The following is a 17,258-nucleotide window of genomic DNA, read 5'->3' as shown; positions in this document are numbered from 1 at the left end:
ATCATATTACTGAGTCATTTTTACCCTATATTGAATTTCGCCACACTTGGAATTTTTTTTACCCGCTTTCCAATTCATCACATGATAAAATGACTGGTGTCACTCAAAAATACAACTCGTCCTGCAAAAAAACAAGCCCTCATATGGCTATGTAAATGGCTCTTGGACGGAGGAGAGGAAGAAAAGAAAACTAAAAAAAAAAAAGGAAAATGGCCATGTCAGGAAGGGGTTAAATAAGCAGCAGTGTGGCTACCCCCAATCAATGCTGTTACAGAAAGATGCCGACTATGTATTACAGATGGTGTTTGCTTGTATGGAGCAGGCACAGTTCCTGAGCCTGCTCTATACATGCGCACCCTAGCTGTGACGTACATGTACAGCAAGGGTGCATGAAGGGGTTACACCCACAGCAGATAATCAGAGAAAAAAACGAGGCACTGTTCCAGATCTAGTGACACCAACCGGAGTTTGACCCAAAATTGTTTATTTATTTAAGTTGAGTGTGTAACAGACAATTACTATCAACAATGAATTAAAAAAACAAACAAACATAAAATCACTGTCATACGACAAAGTATAAAAGCACACTACTGGTAACATGCACCTAAATTAGTACAGTCACAAAATATGGAGTAAGTGAAATCCTGCTCAAATTTGAGAATCAAATGGAAAGATCACAAACACTGTATGGACATTTTCATATATCTTTTCATTTTACCTCTCTTTTCTGTATTATTTAGGAATCTGCAGAAAACAGGAACAATAAAGTCTTGATGTGGTCACAAAAAATGTCTGGAGATCTGTATCGAGACATTGGCTCCTGGCAAGAAGCAATCATTTATTATGAGAAGGCGTTAGATAACCTTCAGTGTCTTAACAAGAATAACCTAAAAAATAATAACAAACTGCTGAGACTCAAAGGTAGACTTTGTTTCAATAATTTGAGAAAATAATAGAGAAAAATAGATCCAATATACCCCAATGATTATACAGAATGTTGAATATAAAGACCTAATTCATATAAAATATGTAAATTTTATTAGACATATTGTTTCAATAAATATCTATTCAATTTAATTTACCCTTTAATGACCAATGACCTCGGATGGCCATTAAAGAGGACCTTTCACCAGTTTTAGCTGTTAATCTGGCTACATCATGGAATAGTGGCTGCAGAGCTGAGTAAAATGAAGGTTGTGATTTTTTAATTAATTTCTCATTTTAGTTATAGAGATATTAGCTTATAAAGTTTAGATTCTGATTTATTCTAAGACTTTTTTAATCAATCATACGCAGGAGGTGTCATACAGAGATAAAAAAAGAACACGCCCATAGAGAAGGTCCCAAAGATCAAGCTTTCTCTTGTGAGACATTTAAAGGGGTTTTCCCACAAACAAAGTACATTTTAATAAATAGATCTTGGAATAATAATAATTTCCATAATTGGATGGGGTAAAAAATGTTCCTGTGCTGAGATAATCTTATATCCTATGCTGTCCTGTCTGTATAGTCTTTTTCTCCCTCCCCTGCCCAGGAGCTGGGCTATGATCAGACCATATCCCTGCACTGTCAGACACAGCCATTACACAGTACACAGCAGCGGCACATTTATAAGATTACCTCAGCACAGACACAGTTTTTTAACATATCAAATTGTGGAACTTATTTTTATTCCAAGAGATGTTTTTAAAGAGAACCTTTAGCCAGGATTAGCCATGTTAAACTAAAGGTATGGCCATAATGGCGCTGTCATTCTGATTCAGTGTAGAAATCTGCAGCCTGGTTTTTGTTAAATCGACATTAGAAGTTTTGGATTCCTAAACTTTTTGTGCATCGGGGCGGGACTGTGGGGCGGCTCTTCGGCTCTGCCACTGCATCCCTGCATGTGCCACAGCTGTCTAACAGCAGTGACACATGCTACCGCGGCGACACTAACAGATGCCGAGCGCGCCGAAACTACTCGGGTTAACAATACACGCTCGATCAATTCAACACTAACGGCTGTAGCTGTAGCCTACCTCCTCCAGTGATGGGCTGCAGCAGGTTCCTGTTTTGGGGCACAATTGCTTTAGCTGGAAATGGAAACTGACAGAGCAGCAGTGTCGGGATTGGTGACGTATCCCCTTTTTATGCTATGTTGATAATTTTTTAAGAAATTAATTGGAAAACCCTTTGATTGCTGGTGTAATATTAGTGTCCAGTTGTGAACATGGAAATGCCCTTATTAGTATATGTGCTTGTATTGGATAATTTAGTCATGTTATATCAAAACACCCTTTAAGAAACCCATGTAAGACTTGTAAAAAAATGTATAAACATATCCAGAATTGACATGCCAGGTACATCGTAAAGAGCTTGAACGAATCACAGAATGACTTCTAAGATTCTTTTTTGCATGTAATGACATAAATTCGAGTTGTATTTAGTTCCCGTGTCTCACTCTTTAGGTAAGCTGTTGTGTTTAAAAGCAACATTGGAAGCCAAACTGTGCTACGAAGATCGGAGTAAGATGCTTAAAAAGCCTACAGACCAGCTCCAGTCCCACACAACAGGGCCTTATGAACAAGCCGCACTAAAACTTTGTCAAGGTCTCTACAAGTAAGCTTATTTTCCTAATAAGATTACAGCTTAACTGAGGTGACAATAAAACCTTACACCATTATAAATATTACAGAATATTCATTACAAATGCAGCCTTACAGTGCATTATGTACTCACTATAATGGGGTTCTAGATGCCTGTAGATTATACAAAGCCCTTTATATTCTATGATGTGACCATTTGCTAAGTAGTGATGTCATAGCTGAGTGGTGATGTAACTACTATAAAAGGGACTACATTTCATCACTTGTTCCTTATGTAGGGTAAGACGGTCACAAAAAGCAATTCTTATAGCATTCTTACAGTTTTGTTTGCCTTTGTATTATGCACAAAACTGCTTTGAAGGGGGGAATGGTAAAGTGTAAAGTAAACTTGTCAACTTAAAAGACCCTATTAAAGGGAATCTGTCAGCCCAAACTCAACTAAACATTTACCCTTGGAGGTGAGATCGCTCTAGTACAAATTGCACCTTTAGTGCTGCCTCCATTCTCCAAAACTAAAGTTTGATCAAACATGCAAATTAGTGTGCTCGGTGCAGCCATGGCTTGAGCAAGGGGCTCAGTGCACCGCTCCTCCCACTGATTTTGCAAGTATATCCCTCCCTCCCTAATGATTGACAGTGCTGGCTTGCCTGGAGTGAGAACGCTTGGACCAGCCCTGTCAGTCACCGGTGAAGGAGGCAGAAATGTAAATCCTGTGGGAGGATTGGATCACTGAGGCTCTTGGCCAGACTATGGGGGCACCGAGCAACTAATTACTATACTTGATCAATCTACATTTTCTGTAGAATGGAAGCAGCAGTTATAAAACTAAAGGTGTGATTTTTATAGTGCCTATATCAGCTACAAGGCTATGTGCTTAGTTTATACTATTCGTTTGTGCTGACTGGCTCCGTTTAACCTCTTCCCATCCTAGTATGTCACAGGATGTCCTATGTAAGGTACAGGTGTATGGAGCAGGCGCTGGCTGAGTTATACAGCTGGCATCTGCTTATAAAAGCCAGTGACTGGAGCTAGTGTCCATCACTGCTGTTTAACCCCTTGAATGCCATTGTCAATTTTTGACAGACACATTTAAGGTGCATAATCCTGCCCAGGCATCCATTCAGGTGCCTTTCCAACCCCTGAAGTCATGATTGCGGAGTCCCAAACATTTTCATAGGTGGCCAGGTGCCCGCTGAACACCCCTGTTACTGTCATCTTTCTATATCTGTTGAGTGAGCGCTATTGCAGTATGTAGAACATGCAACATGCAATTGAACAACATAAAAATTTGGACCATCCACTTACCCACTTAAAAAGGTAGTCCGGCACCTAAAATGTATTTTCTAACTATGTATCTTTACACCCTAACCACTTTAGTAATTTTCTTTATTACACAATGCCCTACACTTTTCCCTAGGCCAGGAATATGATATGACAGCAGTATAGACTGTAGATCAATTCAGCACAAAATATCCAAGTCTGGACTTAAAAACGGTTAAATAAAACTGTATTATGTATAACTTATATTTTTCAAAGAGTCCCATAGACAATGAATGGAGCGGAGGCTACCTCCATTTAGGACAGGGCTCTGGAGAGGCAGGTTCCCGTGTTCCAGAGCCACAATCATGGGATCACTGGGGGTCCTATTACTGGATTGAGGATGACTTGTTATTTCAGGAATTACGCTTTTATGTTTTGTATCAAAAACTTGTTTTTTACACCCAGACATTTATTCTTTAGGTTTTGTATTGGGCACATTTCTGAATCAGAAAAATGTCTGGTCGATTGTTTGGAGGTCAGACGCAAGCTGTACGGCAAGAACCACATCTTGTGTGGAGAAATCCAGGAGTACATAGCAGACATACAAATTCATTTAGGATCCAGGAACTAGTAAGATATTGGTGTTTGTATACGGATCTGTGAGCTTGAAAGAAACATTTTTAGACCATGTTCGCATTTACATCCGATTCAATAACATGAACCTTCATAGCAGATTACATTGTTTTTGAAGGAAAAAATAACACTGTATGGCATGTAAATTTTTGTTTTCTTTTGAGGAGATATTCCCAACATAGAAAAACTTCTCAATCAATTCTGCAGTCCTTCATTCTCAAAATGGGAGGGGGAGAGTTTCCGGCGAAAGTCAGGAGCTGGTGTTTGTAGCGGGCTAAGGTGCTGAGCCCGCACCATACTAGGCAGCTGCTGGCTGTGTTAAACAGCCAGCATCTGCCTCCAACAGGAGCAAGTGGAGCTGAGCTCTACCCATTGCTGGTAACATGTTAAATGCCGCTGTCAGTCTCTGACAGTGGTATTTAAAGTGCGAGGTCCAAAGGGTGCCCAATCCTATGCACTCATCAGGCCACCTGTAATGCGATCGCAAGGTACTGATGGGTTGCCAAACCAGCTGGTGGCCTGCTGAAGGCCTTTGTGTCTGCCTTGATGGTTCTCCTGTGAAACCCAGCCTGCTTCATAAAAGAGCATGATTTTTACAAATATAAGTAAAAAAAAAATGCAATAAAAACATTATATGTACCCCAAAGTGGTATCAATAAAAATGTCAGCTTGTCCTTAAAAAAACAAGCCATCACACATCTATCAAAAGAAAAATATAAGGCCATGCTAACACAAACAAAAATTATTTTTTACTACTAAAATAATAAAAAACTGGACACATTTAGTATTGCCGTAATTGTGGTGACCTGGAAAATCATGATGCCAGGTAATTTTTACCATAAAAACAAAAACCCCAAAAAACAATTGTCTTAGTTGCGTTTATTTTCCCCACAATTTTAGTGCACTTGGATATTTTTTTCCATTTTCAAGTACATTTTTTGCTAAAATGAATGGTGTTGTCCAAAATTGTAACTCGCCCTGCAAAAAAAATAAATAAACCCTCGCATGGCTATGTGGATGGCAAAATAAAAAAGTTATGGCTCTTGAAATTAGGGAAGTGAGGCACAAAAATGAAAATTGGCTGCATTAAGAAGGAGTTAAATCAGCCACAATGACTAATAATAATTTTGTAACGTGTTTAATTTACTATATTTTCAGCTCGCAAAGGCAAAATGCAATTGAAAACTACAGGCATGTTATCAAGATCAAGGAAGAGACCGAAAACCGCTCTTTATCCCCAGAGATAAGGAAGAATCTCAGGTTAAGTCTTAGCCATACATTAGTGAAATCAGGTAACATGGAGTATTTGACTTTGTTTTAATGCTGTATATTTCACTTATGTTTTTCTTGATGAGGATTTATTTACTGTATATTGGGAAAGAAAAACCTTCCTCCTGATTTTTATAGAACACAATGTTCCAGAAATGTTAGTGTAATTTTATGTTGGAATTCTAGTCTGCAGGACATGTATCTTAAGAAAGTCCTGCACAGTACACAGGCTGTGATGGATTTGGGTTAATCATTTCTGAAGAATGCGACTTGAGTTATACTTGTTAAGAAATGAATTACTACCTGTTTAACATACCAGACATATGACAGACCTTTATATCAAGCAATTTGCCTAGCAGCCAAAGAATAAGTAATAGAGATTTTCATCTGGTAGCTTTTTTTTATTATTTATTAACTTTAATGAAACACAAGACATTGCATTGTGAAATACACATACTGTATCTCTACCTAAAACTGCAGTAAAAATGTCTTCTGGGGTTTAGGTCTCTCGGAGTAGGTGCCAATATACTGTACATATGGTCCCCTATCTTGGATGATGACTTGTGCAGTTCCTTTTTGTTGGAACCCCTCAATGGTGGTTTGTCAGATAGTGTACAAATCGCCAAACATTAAAGTAATTACACTGCTTACAGGGATATTCCTGTATTATAAAGTGATGACATGTTATAAGGAATGAAATGCGGTCACTTTCTGACTTTGGGAACTGTCTCTAATCATGAGAATAAAAACCTAAATGCTCCTATACTCATTAGATGAACCCGCCGGTATCGATGAGATTGGCCGACAGTCTAATGTGCATGGCGGCCCCTGACTGATGATGGCTGGGGGATTTAAGGATCAGGCGTGTCTGATTTCGGATTGCCAATCCTTTTGTTCTTTAAGAAATAAACCACTGCCAGAGTGCCCCTGTGTGTGGGAGAGTCGGGTGAAATAGCTGTTGTCCGAACGATTGGCCGAATCATCATTTGGCCATCAATTATCGAAATCGGTTTTCCCCAACCTTTCTTACCTTACAAGCTATATTCAGCTCTTAAAAAGGGTTGCAAGCCACATCCAGAGACAACCCCACTCCCGACTAGTGACATTTAGCTTCTGCCTCTCCTACAGTAGTGACACCCAGAGCCCCGATTATTTGTATAATGACAACCAGAGCTTCCCAACATAAATCACTCCAAGGGAATATACTTGCATCAAGGAATACCCACCTTACCCACATTGGGTATTCTCACATCAAGCACTCCCACCACACTATCGCATCCAGCTTCAATTACCTCCTGTATCTGGCAGTATCAGTCTAATCTATGTCCAGCTTAGCACTTACTTGAATTATCTCTCCACCTCAAGGCCAGTATATGCGCATCCAGATCTGTTCTTCTATGTGGGGCTACTCACAAAGTCACCATCTGTAGACCTTCTCTTCATAGCTGTTTGCTAGACGAGGTGCACCAAGCTGGCAGACAGTGGCACGCCACACATCATGGGCCAGCAAGCCACAGGTTCAGGTCCCTGATCTAAAGTGAATAGGGGGCTTAAAGCATAACTGTTGTTTTAATTTTTATTAAATAAATAATGTAGCGCAGGTGATTTTAATAATCTTTCAAAAACACCTTATAAATGAAACCCGAAAGAAAACCTTTCAAAAACCTTCTAGCAGATGTTCCCCTATGCTGTTTCGGAAGCAAATCCGTGCTCAGTTCCACACACACTAAATACAGCTTTTAGTGGTGCACTGGAGCCTACACAGCATGCGCTCTCCTGGCTGAAACCCATGCACTGTATGTCACTGCAGCGGCAGGTTACCTCAGTCACACAGTGCTCCAGCTCTGTCAGCTCTTGGTTGTCGGCACACAGCTCCTCTGCTTGTCAGTTGGTTCCCGTGTTCTCAGTGATGTCAGTTTTCCGCAGCGTATAGCACAGACACACAGGACAATCAGATGACAGAGCAGAAGGAGTGCAGTAACATCGGCACTTCCCCTCAGTGTTTATCACACAGACCCTTCTGCCCTGTCAGCTGGTTTCTGCATGCTCAATGACATCGGCACTTTTCTGTGTTAGTCATTGTCCTGAGGCACATTTTCATGAATTTCCATCACTCACAGGCAGCAAAGGTGCCTGAATAACACTAGAACTGCCGATGTCACTGAACTCACGGGAACCATTTGACAGGGCATGAGGAGCAGTGTGGTAATCACTGAGGGGAAGTGCCGATGTTACTGAGCTCATTCTGCCCTGTCAGCTGACTGTCCTCTGTGTCTGTGCTATACACTGAGAAGTGCCAATGTCACTGAGCACACAGGAACCAGCTGACAGGCAGAGGAGCTGTGTGCCACAACCAACAGCTGACTGAGCTCAGCACTGTGCACTGTGTGACTGAGGTAACCTGCCGCTGCACTGACATACAGTGCATGGGATTCAGCCAGGAGAGTGCGCACTGTGTAGGCTCCGCCCCACCCTTAGAAAAGTGTATTCAGTGTGTGGAGCTGGATATGGATTTGCTTCAGAAACAGCATAGGGGAACATCTGCTAGGAGGTTTTTGAAAGGTTTTCTTTCTGATTTCATTTATAAGGTATGTCTGAAAGATTATTAACCCCTTAGTAACCGGGTTAGTTTTTTTTTAAATCTGACCAGTGTCACTTTATGTAGTAATAACTCTGGAACGCTTCAGCATATCCCAGTGATTTTAAGATTGTTTCTTTGTGACACATTGCACTTTATGATAATGATACATTCAGGTTATTTTTGTATTTTTTTATAAAAATATCAGAAATTTGACAAATTTCAAAAAATTAGCAATTTTCAATCTTTGAATGATTATCCCTTTAATCCCAATAGTCATACCGCACAAAAACATTAATAAATCACATTTCCCCCATGTCTGCTTTAGATCAGCACCGTTTGTAAAGTATTCTTTTATTTTGTTAGCATGTTAGAAAGTTTAAAAATGTTGCAGCAATTTTTAATTTTTTTCAAGGAAATTTACAAAACCTACTTTTTTAGGGACCTGCTCAGTTTTGAAGTGACTTGGGGGGCTTATATATTAGAAAACCCCCAAAAGTGATACCATTTTAAAAACAGTGCCCTCAACATATTTAAAACTGCTGTCAAGTAGTTTATTAACCCTTCAGGTGCTTTTCAGGAATTAATGCAAAATGGCATGAAAGGAATGAAAATTTTTTTTTTTACCACCTAAATAATGCAAACTTTTGAACAGGTTGCTATAGCCGGCAGACTATGAGGCCATTATTTGGCTATGAATTGGCATGGCAACCATCGGGAGCACACATTCACAATCTCGGGGTGCCGGTGAGATTAAAAAAGGGAGCCCCCATACTCTGTTAACCATCTAGGTGCTGTAGTCACTTTTGACAGCAGCATCTAAGGGGTTAAACGGCAATGGTTGGTGCCAACACTGATTATGGCTGTTGCAGCAAGTTGTCAGCTATAGTGTACAACTGACAGCTGCTGGATTGTCACCCATTGGGGGATGCTAGTCCCTTATATTTCAGGTCAGTTAAAGAAGGAATTGATGGTCATTAACCCATTCACGACATGGGCCGTGTCCTTTGGCGCTGGCTCCGGCGATGAGCCCACACCTTTCCGGGGACATGACAGCTGATCTGATCAGCTGTCATGTGCCTCTAACAGCCGTGGGTGGAATCACGATCCACCCGCGGCTGTTAACATGTTAAATGCCGCTGTCCTTCTCTGACAGCAGCATTTAACATGGCCGCAGCGGAAGGATGTCACTAGTCCCGCCCATCGGCGCATGTGTCACATGACTGCTGGTCACCGATGAGTTGGCATCACAACCCCAGGTCTGCAGGAGAATTAATCCGATCGTAATGAGAAAAAAAATCAAAACGCTAGAATTACGTTTTTTTGGTCGCCGCAACATTGCAATAAAATGTAATAACAGGCGATCAAAACATCGTATCTACCCCAAAATGCTATCAATAAAAACGTCAGCTCGTCACGCAAAAAATAATCTCTAACCTGGCCCCAGATCACGAAAAATGAAGATGCTACGCGTCGCCAATTAAATAAAAAAGAACCTATACATGTTTGGTATCTACAAACTCGTAATGACCTGGAGAATCATAATGGCAAGTCAGTTTTACCATTTAGTGAACATGTTAAAAAACAAAAAAAAACACGAATTGCACTTTTTTTGCAATTTCACCGCACTTGGAATTTTTTTCCCGTTTTCCAGTACACAATATGGTAAAACCATATCATTCAAAACAACAATTTGTCATGCAAAAAATAAGCCCTCACGTGGCCATATTGACCAAAAAATAAAAAAGTTATGGCTCTGGGAAGAAGAGGAGCAAAAAACAAAAGCGCAAAAACAGGAAATGGCCTAGGGGTTAAGGGGTTAAAATCGCTTGCTCTACATTATTATTAGATAAAAATTGAAACGACACGCTTTAACCCCTTTCCAACCCTTGCCGTATTAGTACGCACATTTGCGTACCCCCGCTTCAGTGAGGGCTGCTGCGCTGAGCCCTCACTGAACCGAGCACATGTCAGCTGATTATTACAGCTGACATGTGCCCGCAACAGCCGCGGGTGGAATCGCGATCCACCCGCGGCTGTTAACCAGTTAAATGCCGCTGTCAATCTCCGACAGTGGCATTTAACGTGCGCTTCCGGGTTGCGCGTCATAAGCCCCGCCCATCGGCGACCCCGTCACGTGATCGCGGGTCACCGATGGGTGGGCATGACAACCCAGAGTCTGCAGCAGACGCCTGTGGTTGTCATGATCTGGTCGCTATGAGCGCCACCTAGTGGTCGGCGCTCATAGCACAGGACCATTTCTGCTGCATACAGGGGATCTGCTCGTCCCCTGTATGTAGCAGAGACGATCAGACAACTGCTGCTTCTAGTCTCCTATGGAGACTATTGAAGCATGCAGTAAGTGAAAAAAAAATGTTTTTAAAAATATAAAAAAAATAAAAAAAATATAAAAGTTTAAATCACCCCCCTTTCGCCCCATTGAAAATAAAATCTATAAAAAAAAAACCACATACACATATTTGGTATTGCCGCGTTCAGAATCGCCCCATCTAACAATATAAAAAAAGAATTAATCCGATCGGTAAACGGTGTAACGAGAAAAAAATTCTAAACGCCAGAATTACGTTTTTTGGTCGCCGCAAAATTTCAATAAAATGCAATAACGGGCGATCAAAACATCGGATCTACCCCAAAATGTTATCAATAAAAACGTCAGCTCGGCGCGCAAAAAATAAGCCCTCACCCAGCCCCGGATCACGAAAAATGGAGACGTTACAGGTCTTGGAAAATGGCGCTATTTTTTTTATTTTTTTTACCAAATTTTGGAATTTTTTTTCACCACTTAAATATAAAATAACCTATACATGTTTGGTGTCTACAAACTCGTAATGACCTGGAGAATAAGAATGGCAGGTCAGTTTTAGCATTCAGTGAACGTGGTAAAAAAAAACAAAAAAAAAACAACTGTGGTATTGCACTTTTTTTGCAATTTTACCGCACTTGGAATTTTTTTCCCGTTTTCCCGTACACGATATGGTAAAACTAGTAATGGCGTTGAAAAGTACAACTTGTCCCGCAAAAAATAAGCCCTCACACGGCCATATTGTCCAAAAAATAAAAGCGCTATGGCTCTGGGAACAAGGGGAGCAAAAAACGAAAAAGCAAAAACGACAAAACCCAAGGTTGCGAAGGGGTTAAAGCATAACTGTCATTTTAATTTTTATTTCATAAATCAATAGCACACGTGAAAATGAGCAACTTTGTAATAAATCTTATCTGAGAAATATGCTTCTTTCTCCACCAGAATTGATCATTATCAAAATTCTCAATTGAGGTAATATCTGTATTCAGTGAAGACAGACTTTCCCATTACTGAGATAGGAGATGGCAGCTGCTACTGGTGAGATTCTATGTAGATGCGAGAAGGGAGGCGATAGAGACAGAGCTCCTCCCTCCTCCTCCTCTCCCTCCTACCTACATAGAATCTCATCATTAGCAGCTGCCATCTCTTATCTCAGTAATGGGAAAGTCTGTCTTCACTGAATCCAGATTTTACCTCTTAATTGAGAGTTTTGATAACGACTGATCAATTAGTGAAACATGCAGATTTCTCTGATAAGATATATTACAAAGCTGCTCATTTTCATGTGTACTATTGATTTATGAAATAAAAATTAAAACAATGGTTACTCAGCACTAAACTGGAGAACTCTTTTAGCGTGGTAATTTATAAAATGTTTTCAGACAATCATATATTTATTTCTTTTTAATTTATTTGTCATCAATTCCAATAGGAAAGCTACTTTTAAATGATAATTTAGGAAACAGGAAAGAGTCGGTTGAAATGCTTCAGAGATCTCTGGACCTCAGAACCAGCATTTTTGGCACGGATCACCCTTTGAACTATGAAGTTCAGCTGTAAGTTTCATTTAAGCGTTTCCTAAATCAGTGCTTAGTACTTTGAGGTTATGCAATGTGTTTTGTACAAATTTTCTACTTGTTTTCTACTTTATGAGTAGTAATAGTATATATATGTAAACTGTATTGTAGTTCTCGGAGGTGAACGTATCCATTAAACATGTCAGCTAATTGGTGGGAACTTCTGGAGTTTATTGTGATTAGTTGATCATCACATCCACTTTTTTTTAAAAAGTTGTCTAGTTGGGACAAATCCTTTAATCCATAAAGGTGTTCTCTGGGAATGAAAAAAATAAACACATAAAATATCGTTATGGATAAATTCCTAAATACCTTTAATTAGCAAATCACTCTCACTTTGTCTTGGAAGGTAATCATTACTGTACATTAAAAGGCCACTGCCTTGTTACATTGAGAGAAACCTGTCTTAGAATTTTAGGATTGATCAGGTGCCCATGAGCATGTGCAGTAGAAAACTCCGCTGCTGTGACCCAGTGATACCTGTATCACCTTCACTGCACATGCTCACAGACACCTGTCCTACCAATATTCTAGGACAGGTTTCTATGACATTTTGACCCCTTCCCGCATTATGACGTGAATTAATGTCCTGGGCTGAGCTCTGCAAGTGTGAAAGGGGCTCAGGAGGTAAGCCTGCTACACACGCGATAGATGCTGCCTATGTTACATAGCCAGCATCTTTGTCTAACAATTGCTGTTAACCACTTAATTGACCACTGTCAATCTCTAGCAATGGCATTTAAATTGGCCAGTTGCAGGTTCCTATAGTACTGGCTTCCATCGGCCCCCCACGAGGTTAGCATGGCAGCCAGTGGCCTGCTATCTTAGTACTCCTGTGAAGCTCAGACATAGGCTGAGCTTGATAGGAGACCATGATTTTTGCTATATACATTATATAGCAAGTTAAAGTCCCCTAAGGGGGCTAAAAAATAAAAAAACTGGCCTTTAAAGATATGAAAATAAATAAAGGAAAAAAATACATATTTGGTATTGCCATGTCCATAAAAGTCTGGTCTATCAAAATTTAAAGTTAATTAACCCGAGTGGTAAACATTTTAATGAGAAAAAAAACAATTGTCAGAATTGTTTTGTTTGGACACCTCACATCCCTAAAAAAAAGTGCAAAAAAAGTGCAATAACAGACCAACAAACTGTTGTATGTACCCCAAATTTCTATCACTAAAAACTTAGAGTCACCACGCACAAGCCCCCACACAGCTCTATCAACATAAAACATTAAGGACCTCAGAAAATTGTGACACAAAGCAAGAACTTTTTTTTTTTTTTACAAAATTCTGAATTTTTTTCATCATTTAAATAGAAATGATCAATTCAAGTTTGGTATCACTGTAATTGTTCTGACCTGGACAATCATGTTTCTAGGTCATTTTTACTGCACAATAAATGACATAAAAACAAAACTAAAACAAACAAGAGCAGAATGGCTTTTTTTCATCAATTCATGCTACTTGGAATTTTTTCCCTGTTTTCCAATACATTGTATGGTAAAATGAATCAAATCCTTCAAAAATAAAGCTCATTGCGCAAAAATCATGCAGCTATGTTGATGGAAAAATAAAAAAAAAGTTAGGGGTTGTAGAAGAAGAGAAGAAAAGTAATTTTTATCTTATAATGAGTACTGAAAAAATAAAACCCAAAGAACAATGGTGGAATTGCTTGTTTTTTTTTGCAGCACTTAGAATTTTTTTCTCTCTTTCCAGTACGTTGTTGTTCAGATGTACAACTCATCTTGCAAAAAGCTGTCCCTAACATGTCTGTGTCAACAGATAAATAAAAAAAGTTATGGCTCTTGGAAGAAGGGCAGGAAATAACAAATGAGCAAAAATGGAAAATCGTCCTATCAGGAAGGGGTTAATATACTAAAGTCAAAATGAGTGTGATTTGCTAATCAAAGGTTTTTAGGAATTGTTTCTTAATGACATTTTATTTTTCTTATTGTTATCTATTCCCCAGGAATCACTTTAAGTCAAATTATCTAACTTTATGGCTATGTGCCCACGTTGCAGAAATGAAGCAGAAAATTTCTGCTTCATTTCTGCCAGTCCTCTCCCGGAAAAACGCATGTTTTTCTTGCGTTTATCGCGCGTTTTCCACATGCGGAATTGCCTTGCGTTTTTTATGCATTGGACAAAGGCAATTCCGCTTGCGGAAACGCAAAATTAATTGACATGCTGCGGATTTTTGAACGCAGCATAAACGCTGCGGAAAAATCCGCAGCATGGGCATAGAACTTGCGGAATCCCATTGGGGACCATTGGGTGCGGATTAACAAGCGTTTTACAAGCGTTTCCGCTGCGGAAATTCCGCATCAAAAACGCTTGTAATCCGCAACGTGGGCACGCAGCCTATGACATTGCAGTGGCCTAAATTATGCCAGAGACATACTCCAGTCTGTAATTGGAGTAACATTTCTGGCAGAGGCGCACAACACTTGTAAGATGTGCTTAATTCATTAAGATGTGCACCTCTTCATGAATTAGGCAGATCTTATACCAGTCTTAATAAATCAGGCCCCAAATGTTCCTTTTGAGCATTTCTCCATTGTGTTCGCCTTCACAGATAAAACCCTTTAGATATTAATTTAACATGTAATACTAACTACTAAATGCATGACTGACTATGACTGACTCAGTAACACCTGGTCAACATATGGTGGAAATTAAATCAAGCTGGCTTACAGATTTCACAGTGTTGTACCCTCAGTTCTAGAAAATAGCAAATCTTTTCTAGGAAACAGAGTTCTGTTTTTTGGGGGGAATTCTACCTTTTTTTTTTATTTTCCACTGGATATAATGTATGATAAGTAAGTTATCCATATGTATGTGCATCCTATCTTGGCACTTTATGTTGTGTCTGCCAACAGTGCAGCTTCTATAATGGTACAGTGAAATTTCACACAAAGCGCTTGTGGCGTTTTTATGTAACTGACTAATAACACAGCGGCTCAGAGGAAAGGACACTTTAATAGCATTGTTTCTTATTGTAGCCAATGGAAAAAAACTGCAATATATAGGACTAGGCAAAAGACTTAGGCAAGTGTGCAAAAAAAAGCTGCAAACTAAGAATGCTTTCAAATATTCAAATATAGACGTTTTTATACACTGCTCAAAAAAATAAAGGGAGCACTTACAAAACAGAATATAACTCCAAGTAAATCAGACTTCTGTGAAATCAAACTGTCCACTTAGAAAGCAACACTGATTGACAATCAATTTCACATGCTGTTGTGCAAATGGAATAAACAATAGATGGAAATTATTGGCAATTATCAAGACACCCTCAATAAAGGAGTGGTTCTGCAGGTGGGGACCACAGACCACATCTCAGTACCAATGCTTTCTGGCTGATGCTTTGGTCACTTTTGAATGTTGGTTGTGCTTTCACACTCGTGGTAGCATGAGACGGACTCTACAACCCACAGAAGTTGCTCAGGTATTGCAGCTCATCCTGGATGGCACATCAATGTGAGCTGTGGCAAGAAGGTTTGCTGTGTCTGTCAGCGTAGTGTTCAGAGGCTGGAGGTGCTACCAGGTGACAGGCCAGTACACCAGGAGACTTGGAGGGGGCCATAGGAGGGCAACAACCCAGCTGCAGGACCGTTACCTCTGCCTTTGTGCAAGGAGAAACAGGAGGAGCACTGCCAGAGCCCTGCAAAATGACCTCCAGCGGACCATAAATGTGCATGTGTCTGCACAAACGGTTAGAAACCGACTCCATGAGGGTGGTATGAGGGCCCGACGTCCACAGATGGGGGTTGTTCTCCAAGCCAACACTGTGCAGGACGCTTGGCATTTGCCACAGAACACCAGGATTGGCAAAGTCACCACTGGCGCCCTGTGCTCTTCACAGATGAAAGCTGGTTCACACTGAGCACATGTGACAGACGTGACAGAATCTAGAGACGCCGTGGAGAGCGATCCGCTGCCTGCAACATCCTTCAGCATGACCGGTTTGGCAGTGGGTTAGTAATGGTGTGGGGTGGCATTTGTTTGGAGGGCCGCACAGCCCTCCATGTGCTTGCCAGAGGTAGCCTGACTGCCATTAGGTACCGAGATGAGATCCTCAGACCCCTTGTTAGACCATATGCTGGTGCGGTTGGCCCTGGGTTCCTCCTAATGCAGGACAATGCCAGACCTCATGTGGCTGGAGTGTGTCAGCAGTTCCTGCAAGATGAAGGCATTGAAGCTATGGACTGGCCCACCCGTTCTCCAGACCTGAATCCGATTGAACACATCTGGGACATCATGTCTCGCTCCATCCACCAACAGTTGCACCACAGACTGTCCAGGGGTTGGCGGATGCTTTAGTCCAGGTCTGGGAGGAGATCCCACAGGAGACCATCCGCAACCTCATCAGGAGCATGCCCAGGCATTGTAGGGAGGTCATACAGGCACGTGGAGGCCACACACGATACTGAGCCTCATTTTGACTTGTTTTAAGGACATTACATCAAAGTTGGATCAGCCTGTAGTGTGTTTTTCCACTTTAATTTTGGGGGTGACTCCAAATCCAGGCCTCCATTGGTTAATAAATTAGATTTCCATTGATGATTTTTGTGTGATTTTGTTGTCAGCTCATTCAACTTTGTACAGAACAATGTATTCAATGAGAATATTTCATTCATTCAGATCTAGGATGTGTTACTTGAGTGCTCCTTTTATTTTTTTTGAGCAGTGTAGTTTATTTGTATCAATTGACAAAAAGCAAAGTAAATGAACAAAAGAGAAATCTAAATCAAAACAATTTGATTTGACCATCTTTGCCTTAAAAACAGCATCAAAGCATCAATTCTTCTAGGTACACTGGCAAGCAGTATTCAGCAGAGAGGTGCTCTGACAAACATCTTAAAGACCTAACTGATCTTTTGTTGATATAGGCTTGTGCAAATCTTTCTATCTCTTCATATAATCCCAATCGATGAAATTGAGATAAGCGATCTCTAGGGGCCATACGATCACTTCCAGAACTCCTTGTTCTTCTTTACGCTAAAGATAGTTCTTAATCACATTGGC

General features: G+C 40.3%; 1 protein-coding gene across 1 annotated transcript in view; it reads left to right on the top strand.

The window, feature by feature from the left end:
- LOC141165705 (tetratricopeptide repeat protein 41-like) overlaps positions 1-17,258 on the top strand; it is an 81,449-nt gene that overhangs the window by 52,170 nt on the left and 12,021 nt on the right. Inside the window, exons 11-15 of the mRNA XM_073651534.1 lie at positions 741-921; positions 2,448-2,598; positions 4,326-4,475; positions 5,637-5,770; positions 12,081-12,204. Of these exons, the coding sequence (XP_073507635.1) occupies positions 741-921; positions 2,448-2,598; positions 4,326-4,475; positions 5,637-5,770; positions 12,081-12,204 (740 nt within the window). The remainder of the gene's footprint in view (positions 1-740; positions 922-2,447; positions 2,599-4,325; positions 4,476-5,636; positions 5,771-12,080; positions 12,205-17,258) is intronic.

The sequence above is a fragment of the Phyllobates terribilis genome, unplaced genomic scaffold, assembly GCF_046119375.1.
Source record: "Phyllobates terribilis strain yellow unplaced genomic scaffold, ASM4611937v1 Scaffold_11__3_contigs__length_659146591, whole genome shotgun sequence".
NCBI classification, from domain to species: domain Eukaryota; kingdom Metazoa; phylum Chordata; class Amphibia; order Anura; family Dendrobatidae; genus Phyllobates; species Phyllobates terribilis.
Note: the sequence above shows the minus strand (reverse complement) of the source record. Positions and strands in the feature narration are given on the sequence as shown.